General features: G+C 32.4%; 3 protein-coding genes across 3 annotated transcripts; 1 reads left to right on the top strand and 2 right to left on the bottom strand.

The window, feature by feature from the left end:
• Positions 1-1145: 1145 nt before the first annotated feature.
• Positions 1146-6130, bottom strand: LOC109859799 (bifunctional 3'-phosphoadenosine 5'-phosphosulfate synthase-like). Its single transcript, XM_020438366.1, is given in 6 exon segments — positions 1146-2483; positions 2578-2860; positions 3471-3680; positions 3911-4393; positions 4396-5211; positions 5519-6130. Coding segments are annotated over 6 exon segments (1944 nt in total). The 5' UTR covers positions 5573-6130; the 3' UTR covers positions 1146-2385.
• A 462-nt stretch (positions 6131-6592) lies between these two features.
• On the top strand, positions 6593-9663 carry LOC109859800 (XK-related protein 6-like). Its single transcript, XM_020438367.1, has 4 exons — positions 6593-7413; positions 7516-7840; positions 7972-8127; positions 8273-9663. Exons 1-4 carry the CDS (start codon positions 7105-7107, stop codon positions 8794-8796), a joined length of 1314 nt encoding a protein of 437 aa, XP_020293956.1. The 5' UTR covers positions 6593-7104; the 3' UTR covers positions 8797-9663.
• On the bottom strand, positions 9568-10365 carry LOC109859801 (dynein light chain roadblock-type 2). Its single transcript, XM_020438368.1, has 3 exons — positions 10208-10365; positions 10060-10138; positions 9568-9952 (listed from the first exon to the last, which is right to left on the bottom strand). Exons 1-3 carry the CDS (start codon positions 10208-10210, stop codon positions 9741-9743), a joined length of 294 nt encoding a protein of 97 aa, XP_020293957.1. The 5' UTR covers positions 10211-10365; the 3' UTR covers positions 9568-9740.
• Between the last annotated feature and the right edge of the window lie 438 nt (positions 10366-10803).

Genomic DNA, 10803 nt, shown 5'->3' with positions numbered 1-10803 from the left:
TATAAGTAAATTTTTCTTATTCTTTTTGAATAAAGTATTTCTTTTAAAGAGGTTTATTTATATAAATAAGCATGTATTTTAAAGATTGATTTACATATTGCTTGAAAATTAATGAAACGAAAGTACCTGAATCGTAACAAAACAAACGTACACATATGTATCTCTCTTTTTTTTCAAGTAGACACTCTGATTAAAATAACAAGTCACGAATACATGAAAAATGAATTTAACTAAAAAATATAGTTTTGTACATTTTTAGGTGAAACGATAATTAGCATGTGTATCTAAATATCATATATTGTGCCCTCAATAATAATAATAAGGCTTTATATTTAAATACACAATTAATAATAATTAACAATAATTTATGCGTGGTGTAATATAGGATATTATATACTTACACACCATGACTGTACATATTAAGTCATTTATAACGCCAACTATACTTTTTCTTTTAACTATATTATATATATTTATGTATATTTTAGAAAAGAAATATAGATGAAATAAATAAGGGGCACAAACTGCATCTATGTGTTAGACTTAATAAGACGATAACAATGTATAAAATAGACATAATGTATAAAATAGATATCGTTTAGCAGAATTTAATGCTTTGTGCTTATTGTTCTCGCAATTGGTCTATGACAAATCTGTAACTATATGATGAAGCGCTTACTAGCGCTCACAATTCTGCTGAACGCGACCAATCCTCTTTTTCAATTTTTTCAGATTAATTATGCATCTTATATTCGTTTTTAAATAATTGTTTTTAATTTTCGCATCACACATAGAAAAGAAGCACAAATACACACACACAATTTTAAAATCGTCAATGTGTATTCACATACATAAAAAGGGTTAAATGAAACAGTAATGAGTTTATAAATTTTCGAAGACTTCATTATTAAAATCAAATTAATGTACAGATACATTTTATGTGCCTTTTGAAAATATATATAACAAATTTTTATGTTCTGCTCATACAAACTTGAACCATGTGTAGAATGTTTCTTTGTGTGTGCACATATGAATTACATATTTTATATTTATGTATATATATATACTTTATATACATATTATGTATATATAATGTATATATACTATATGTATGTGTATACATTATACAAGTATACACATAAAGTATACATATTATATGCTTTATGTATGCTTTATGTACACATTTATTATAATTCATATAAAGAAAATATCAGACTCTGTTTATGTGCTTTACATTTGTACAAAATAAACTCATATTTTATACACGTGTATATGCACGCATATATGCATATTATATATATAAAAAATACAATCCGTAAAATACATTCCGTACGGCACAGAGTTTGCACAAACATTGTAGAAAAATACAGTTGGAATATTACGAGATGTACAGCGTGTGTACAATATTATAATATTGCACATAGTTTACAATAACGTGAAAATGTCAGTCTGTAAAATTTGATGTAATATATAACAGAATTTCAATAATGCTAATGTTGTTATATATAAAAATAGCACACAATATTATTGATATTTCATATCATACTATATCACATACATATAATTATATAATATATATATATATATATATTATTATATAATATAAACGCGTGTCTAATTACATAGTTAAACTTGCGGATACTTAATTTTAGGAAAAACAAATAGTTATGTCTTTTTGTTTTCTTTCTTCTTCTTGTAAATGTCGTCTTCTACAAAATACATAAAAACAAATATCGCATCTAGCATATTAATACGAGACATTGCATTTTTCGATAATTGTATTGTTGAATATATACAATTTACACTTTTAGAACGCTCTGTCGCAGCGCATTTGCTTCAGTCTTACCGGACTTTTCAATTCAAAGTTTCTACAATGTTCCTGCATTGTACTTTACAATATATTGTAATATTTCCGTAATATAAGAAGTAATTCTGTAACTCAAAAGAATCTGTGCTGTATGGAACTCACATTACAGGCATAGTTTTAAAATAAGATTTATATCAATAACGATAGTGTTTTAGTCAGAGATAAAAAAGAACAATCTTCATTATTGCTCTTAGCTTTTTTCTTTAAAATATCCACTCTTGTTTGGAAAATTCTGGGATTCTCAAGGAATGTATTAAAATTTTTTATTTTAAAATTTCAATAGATTTGTGTTAATAGACTAATCTGTATCTCTTTCATTTCTTTCTTTAATTCGACCACGATATTCGTACGTGGATCGTCGTTTAACATAAAGATTAATAGTTCCTCTCGTACCATCTTTTATACATGAAAACAAACCAAAGATTTTGGTTTTTTCTTGTAGATACGAAATTTTACCCACATAAAACCCACATAAAAAGGAGTAGAGAAATAGAGGAAAAAGATAGAAGAGAAGAAGCTTATTTGTTTTCTGAATTTTGGTAATATTGCACAAGCACTTGCCAAGCTTTAGGTGCCATAAAGCCATCGGGAAGATTTTCACCCCTCTTCGCTAATCCTGCAAGTATCCACTCAAGTACTAGTTTCGTTTTGTTCGTATGCAATATTACTGAACTTTACGCATTACTAATGTTTTGTGATCAGTTTCTTACCTCGCATTTTTGTTCCCGAGATGAATTCGAAGTCTTGTTTCCGCTCGGGCTCGAAGAATGCCATTTTGCCATTCCGCGTGTCATAAGCGGCAACTTTAAAGGGAATTATTTCGAGATTATGAAGACCTCGAGCCATAGAAAGTACTCTGGCTCCATGATTAGGATCGTATAGATTGCCGTCAGGCGTGGCGTCTTTGTTAGGATGCGGAATACCCGCAGGATCTCTGCCTACTATATAGAAATTGGCACCAGCGTTCATTCTAGCTTTCGCATGCCATTGTACCTATGCATTCATTGTTAGAAGGTTCATTTATTTTATCTATCTTTTTTATCCTCTCTTATATATTTATCTATACTTTTATATATTTATATATTTATATATTTATATATTTTACAAAGATAAGAAACACGATAATTTTCCTAATTTTCCTATTTATATATGTGTATATATTTATATATTTATATATTTATATATTTATATATTTATATATTTTACAAAGATAAGAAACACGATAATTTTTCTTATTGCTTAGAAGGAAACTATTGATTGTTTGGAAAGTCATTTCATTTTTTTTCAGAAAAATGAACAAGTTTTTATAGTACATAAATATTTTATTTAATTTTTAAAATGTTGTTTAAAAATAAACCTTGAAATGTTAGCTGTCAAAATATATAATGACAATATGGTTTAGAGTGAAGTTGGCTGGTTAAAAATACAACTAACGACACTCGTGAAAAAAACGAAATGACTTTCCGAACGACTCAATATGTAATATAAGTCCGTAAAAATGTAAAAATAAAACCAGCGCAAGATTAAAACTGATAAAAAAAAGACTATAAAGCTAATATAAGATTAGTAGAAAATAACATTATTAAGAAAGTTCTTGTTTCACCTCGACTGGTCCGGCGTACATCATCGGACTGGGAAAGATGGCCAGCAGTGTAGAATTGCTATCTAAAACATTTTCTTCTAGAACAGCCTTATGTTGAAGGATTCTAGTATGTAGTGGTATATCGTCATCCTTCGTCCAACCACCCAGAGGATGCAGTAACAGCACTGGATTCTTGAAACCACGTTCCTCAAGCAATCGCTTTTTCGTGTCCTTTATCAAAAATATGAGAATTACGTAAATATATCATTATATTCTCAAATATATCGAATTTCAAAACTATGTATAATTTTAAGTATATCCATATAGAGCAAACACTCCATTAGAAATCTATTAGATATCGCATGGAGCTGTTGACGTCTAATGGACATCTAATGGAGTTCTTGTTCTGTGTGAGGGGGAAAGTATTTATCACATAAATATGTGTATCTTAAGTAAAATACCTGCATAAGCAACGCATGTCCGTTGTGAATAGGATTTCTTAGCTGAAAGGCGAACACAGCGTCGGCTTTCATCTTTCGGCATTTCGCGCGGATCTCGTTCGGAGTGAGTCTGTACTTGTCGAGCCCGTCGTGCCACCTGATTCTCTCAAGTACTTCAAGATCGCCACCCATTAGCCAATCTCCAGAATTATGAATCATTCTGACGTAAGGATGTCCCAAATTGTTAGTGCCAAACTGCCAACTACAACGCTCCTCTTTTCGGTGAAAATAAAATTCCGGTCTTCGCAGAATAGCCAGAGCTTTGCTTTTGTGTTTCAAGGTCACGGCGAAGGAACCTTCCAGGCGATTTTTATCAACTGTGCTTATCGCAAGAACGATTGGCACCGATTGGTTTATCTCTTTACCATCTTCGATCAGACATCGCAGATGCTGAGCCTTAAACGAAATCAAATCATAACGGAATGTATCGTAGAGTATAATTACGCGCTGATGTATACCTGGAGATACTGATGCTCCCTCATAAACCCTGTTAGCGGTGCCGCCCAACCCTCTGCCAAAACCTGCACCCATTGAACATCAAGCTCACTGATCTCCACAGTTTGCAGAGTTTCCGCTTCCGCTTTCGCGGAAGCCAGTCTGGAATCTGGTACAAAGAGTTCTCGAACCAGATTTGACGATTTTTCAAGCTGCGGAATGATGCGATGTTCTTCTAAAAATTCGAGCACAGCCGAAGCCGACTCCTCAAGGGTGCAATTTTCGGTTTTGACAATCAGATCGGGGTTCGTCGGCCTTTCGTACATCTGATCGATGCCGGTGAAGCCTTTGATAGCACCCTGCCGAGCTTTTTTGTACAAACCCTTGGTGTCGCGAGCTTCACAAATCTTCAGCGGCGTATCTACGAACACCTCGAAGAAAGGCAAATCGGCCTCTTTGTGAATCTGTCTTGCCATCTGTCTGTCTTCCTCAAAAGGAGATACGAAGCTACAGAGACAAATCTGCCCGCTATCGGCAAAGAGTTTTGCCACCTCGGCTACTCTTCTGATGTTCTCTTTTCTGTCCTGCTTGCTAAAAGTCAGATTACGGTTTAGACCGCTCCGAACGTTGTCGCCGTCTAGACCGTATGCGGGAATACCGTGATTCACCAAGATAGCCTCGACCTGGAATGAGATGGAGGTCTTGCCGGCACCTGAGAGTCCAGTTAGCCATACGGTGCAACCTCTAAAGCCTCGAATAGTGCCGATCGCTTGGCCCCGTTTCGCTCTGGATACGTGATGCGCTTGTTTCGATACATTTGTACAGGTCTAAAAAGAATTGTTTTATTGCTTTTACATTAACAAGTCGAGAAAATCTTTTTTTTTTTTTAACTCAAACGTAAGTTAGTTGTAAGAACTTTGATTATAGAGTGTCTGTTAAATAAATTTATTTTTAGATAACTAATGAATCACACACGTATCTCCCAAAGTTCCAAATTTATTTAAAAATGATTTATAAATACATCTTTTTCTCTGCGAACAATTTTACAACACTCATACGTGTGTATTTTTTTATTTTAAATTTTTATCGTGTGCACGATGAAAAAAGCGTGTAATACCGTCGTCAATTACGTACCGTCATCAATTTCTTATTTGGCGGAGACACGGTGTTCTCGTTGCTCGATGACATGATCGCGGCTACGGATTTTCGACCGTATATACGTGGCAGTTGCAGTAGGCGCGAATGATGCGATCGAAGACACTCCGTGCTCCGTGACAGTCACTGAGTCCACTGACGGCAGTGACGCTGAGCGAAGACTCCCGCATCGAAACGTCAGTGTTGATAACATGAAAGCAAACTAGACAAACCTACTTATGTTTAAAATTCCCTCGGAGGTTTGTCGGCGTCCTCTTTGTTGAGATGTTCGAATTACAAAATGAACGTATTGCTTTATAGCGCTGAAAGATCAAAAGATGCATATATTTCGAATTACTTTCCTTTCTTTTATGGTTTTCCAGCAAACCATAAAAAAAAAAGAAAGAAACAATTTGAAATATTTTGAGAACAACGACGTTGTATTCCTCTTCCAGCATATGTAGAAAAGTCAATTTGAAATTGCTCCGAATATGTTGGAATCAGTTCAAAATTTCAAATTTCGATTAAATACATCGAACGTTTGTATTCTATCAGAATTGATCTATCGCATTGGTCAATTGTAATTGATTCGTCGATCGATTGATCAAGCTGAAACTGGTGTGAATAATGCTTTGAACAGTTTTAAGTCCCTTGCACAATGAAAAGAATAAGCGATAGCGATAGAAATAAAACCGGTTTTATATATATATATAAATAACGGTAAGCATAGCGGAATCTAACATTCAAAAATACACATATATCAATGCAAATCAGAAAACGGAATAGGCAATAGCGGTAAAATTTCCGACGAGTTGGAATTCTGGTGGGCCGGTTGCTCCACTTTCAGATAAAGTATCGGAGTAATCTATCTAATGGTTAAAACTCTAATTTGCGTTGTTCCACGTATCGATAAAATTTATATATCTGGTAAATAATCAGAAATCAAAAGATAAATTACACGGCACTCTCGGTATCCTGTAAGTCGTATCTAACAGATAAATATGTAGAAATGAAAAACAGTAGGAGATGCGCTACTGCCGATTTTTTCATACCTCTAACAATAGCTGTCCTCTGGATAATGACACACAAACATATATATTTTATCTTTTAGATAAAGTTATCGAAATCTTATCTAGAGATGAAGAAATTGAGCATTAGTCAGGTTCGTATCCTATAGATAATAACCTAATCGAGCAAGCTGAGATTTATCAGAAGAACCGGAACAACCGGCCCTGTGTCTATCGCCTATCGCTATTTCCTCGCATTGTGCAAGGAGGCTTTAACATTTCTCTGTACTATTCTGTACGCATGCGTACAAATTTCTGTTGGCGCAATTATAGTCCCAGAATCTTCCTGTGTATGTGTAAATCTTCCAACACACATTTAGTCTTTTGAAAGCGTTTTTGAAGAACGTCCGTGTTTTGAAGAACGGTGTGAATACTATGGTGATTTAGATAGAAAAACAATGTTTGAATTGTAATGTAAATAATTTTTAGAGTAGTGTAGAATATTGTACTGTTGTAGCAATTTAGCAATATTGTAGTTAAATATACCTGTTTGTATCGCGACGCGAGTAATAGAAGATCATGGAAGACACCAAGGAAAAGTATCACAATCATCATTTTCGCCGTTTTGCCAGCATATTTTTACACGCTCATTTTGACGTTGATGTCGTGGACCGGCCGGCGAACAATCTTCACATCTCCAATTTTGACATCTTTCTTTTGGGATCTTCGATATTTACGCATATTGTGGACATGGGTTTCGATTACAACGTTGCATTTCAATATCTTTTTCGTGGCAAAACCATATATTTTGTTTGGACGATGTGTCTGATTCTCATTCCTTCTCTGATAAACGTTATCATCAGTAAAAGAATGCAGCATCAAGATAAAGTGAAGTAGTCTAATATTAAAATATCCAAACAATGTTTTCTCTTGAAGAGCACGTTTCTTTTTTTTTTTTGTCTAATTAGAATATGTTCCTTGATATTGTAGAGAGGTTTTGATGCAGATGAAGAAGATGATCGTAAAACATTACATTTAATGATTAAAAATAAAATATATTGCGGTATTGCTGTTATATTACAATTAGCACCTGTTCTACATTACTGGGAAACTTTGATATACGCTCTGAAATCACGCAAATGTGAGAAATCCAATGATCGTGTTGGTCAAAGACAATATTATTTAAAGATGCTTAAAGAAGATCAGGACGTTGCTTTACTAAGAGTATTTGAATGTTTTCTGGAAGCTGCACCCCAACAGATCTTACAGCTGAGCTTGATGCTAAAATACTACCACAATGAAGTCAATTACGAATGTACTTATAAATTCTATTCCAAATTAAAAAATGATCTAACTCTATTTAATTTGTTTAAATATATTTTGTATAACATAAGTTAAGTATATGAATATATTACTTAGTATAGAAATTTATTTCCATATTTCTAGTTGTGCATCAAGTAGGTAGTGTTGTCAGCTCACTTGTGAGCATGGGTTGGGTGATGGCTAGTTATCACCGTAGTATCAGATTAGCTCAAGATGAGAAGTACAATATTGATCTATTAGGAAGTGCTTTTCAATTTTTTTCGCACTTTTTCATTACAGGTATATATCTAATTTTAATACAAATCATATATATATAAAATTGAGATATGCTATAATTAATATTTATTATAATAACTTGTGTAAAGTAATGCTTTAATGCAAATGAAAGGTGAAAGAACTTCATAGATTAAAACCATGATTACAGTGACAAGAATCTTATCAATCAGTGTTATTGCGAGCGTCTGGCCATTATATACCGTAATATGTTGCGTGATACATTGGATGATTGTGACGATATGGATTTTGATCGATTCTCACGGATTAGTCGAGTTTTGTCGGAGTTGTAATCGCCCGCCGCACGTACCGCCGACGATCAAAGAACGAATTCGTTCCGTATTATTTGCCGCAATTATCGGCATTGTACACACCTTTATATATTTAAATGTTGTAGCTGGCAATACTTTCTGGAAACACTTAATTTTTTATACACTTTGCACTTTGGAGAATGTTGCAGCTGTGGTGTTATGGAGACTTCTTCATCTGAGAAAGCTTGGAGATTTGAAGATTTCTTCTTCTGAAGAAGTTAAAAATGCTTGGTATTTTGATGTGATTCCCATTGTTTGTCTTGTCTCTTTTGTCACGGGAATAGTATCAATAATATTGTACTATATAGTATTTCATCCTCCCAAATGGAGACGCTCTCAAAACGTGCCACTTCAAACAATGTAACTTATCTGTACCTCTTTTCTACTTACTGCCTAAAGAACAAATTTTGTGTTCTCATTTAATCTCATCCAATTGTATTTTTTATAAATTTTATATACAGGGTGTATCGGACAAATTATTTGTCGATATTTTTGACAAACTCTGTATATAATACACATACAATTTATAAGACTTTTTGATATTTATATTATATATGATATATACCAGAGATTATATATATGATATACATTACACACAGAGGACTTTTACTATTTTTATACATGTACAAGCAAAAATGTTAATGCCTTTACACATAAAGTTGCACCAAAAATGTCTGAATAATATTTTAAACACTGAAAAGTGCAACTCTATATATGTATAAAGACATTGACATCTCCACTCTCAGTTCAAATTTTCAAATGACTGATAAGTTGTACACAATTTACACAATGCATTTCCATATAGTTAGAGTATATCTAACAAATCTAGCAATTCTAGAAAGTCTTTTTAAAATATAAGTTTTGATACTTATTTTTCATGCAAGCTCAATTTTTAAAATAATAAATAATATGTAATTTAAATATAATTATATAAATTTAATAATTTTATATACTTAAATAAATTATTATATGATAATATACTGTGAACTATAATCAGATGTACCACATGTAACATCGATGCTCTGACTAATAGCAAAATATATTTTGAAACATTGATGTAACATCTGTTTTACTTCCAACACAAAAGAATGCTGAAAATATTTGTTGAATAAAGTAGAACACAATTTTAAAACTCTTAAAGTTTGCAATTTTTCTCTATTTTAGCTTAAAAAAGCTATAAATGTGTGTTACACATATGAGTTTTATTCTATGATACTTAATGGAATATTAAGAATCAAATGCAATACATAGAGAATAAGTTAATAAGGAATATAATATCTTATTTTTGTAAAACACTTGTTTCAAACATCAATCGACTGGATTTTGAATTACTATCAGTATAAACTCCTTATCTGGCGCAACCATAATTTCGTGCTTTTTGCTACGTATGCGTAAAAAGGTTAAATCATTAGTCGGATCCAAATCACGTACAACAGAACGGGCTTTGTCTGACAACTGACTTATTAAGCCCGCATATTGTACCGTAGTTGTGTTGTCTAACGTTGATTTAATTGGAATACCTAAAAACAATGAAAGCGTCAAACATCATGGAAACTTTTGGTTTTACTACCGGCAAACTTGGTAACAAATTAATGTTTTTTTTATTTTTTATTTTTTCATGTAACACCTTCGGCATTTACTACTATTGTTCCAACCACTCCCTTATGAGATTGAATTCGTTTCATAGTTTCTTCGACTTCTTGTGCCTTAAAAATATATATGACACATAGGCGGTTACTCAAAGTTACGCAGAAATAAGAAACTTTTATACATACCATTGTTCAGTGCACAATAATCCTAAGATTCTTTAAAAAAAAAAAGGATATAATGTACAATCAATCTTTGAGTTGCAAAACTACTTTGTATATGTGCACCGTGTCAACTGTCTTCCTCTTTTTTTACGTTGACAGGAAAAAGAATACCTCTAGCCCAGTGTTCCGATATTGGAGAGGCTGTACGCGCATGCGCGGCGTTTATAACGTCACAAAAGTATCTAAAACAAGTAATATGGGGTACTGTCACTGGAACCGATTATTTCATTTAAAATTTTTAAAAAAATGTAAATATAAAGGTGACACACGTTTATAATACAAAATATATATTTACATAAAGTTAGTTATTACTAATATAATTGAATTTATTACTATTATCTTATTATATTACAAATATAAAATATACAATAATATACAGTGTATAAAAATAAAGAAAAAGAATATAGGTAAAATCACTTTACAAATAAACAAAATTGCGTTTAAAAAAGTTATTTATTAGGCAGAAATCTCATTGGATACCAACATTTGTTGCTTGAGTAAGGAAAACTGCCAAAAACCTTACCAGTATCCATATAACAAAAAAATATTGCACATTATTA

This window comes from Pseudomyrmex gracilis, unplaced genomic scaffold (assembly GCF_002006095.1).
Source record: "Pseudomyrmex gracilis isolate BER0280 unplaced genomic scaffold, ASM200609v1 scaffold_291, whole genome shotgun sequence".
NCBI classification, from domain to species: Eukaryota; Metazoa; Arthropoda; class Insecta; order Hymenoptera; family Formicidae; genus Pseudomyrmex; species Pseudomyrmex gracilis.
Note: the sequence above shows the minus strand (reverse complement) of the source record. Positions and strands in the feature narration are given on the sequence as shown.

Coding starts and splice junctions, on each gene's coding strand:
- LOC109859801 (XM_020438368.1), bottom strand. Junction 9,953..10,059: donor AATAGTAGTAAATGCCGAAG/GTGTTACATGAA, acceptor CATTGTTTTTAG/GTATTCCAATTAAATCAACG.
- LOC109859800 (XM_020438367.1), top strand. CDS start 7,105: ATGGAAGACACCAAGGAAAAGTATCACAATCATCATTTTCGCCGTTTT. Junction 7,414..7,515: donor GAATGCAGCATCAAGATAAA/GTGAAGTAGTCT, acceptor TTGATATTGTAG/AGAGGTTTTGATGCAGATGA. Junction 8,128..8,272: donor TTCGCACTTTTTCATTACAG/GTATATATCTAA, acceptor CCATGATTACAG/TGACAAGAATCTTATCAATC.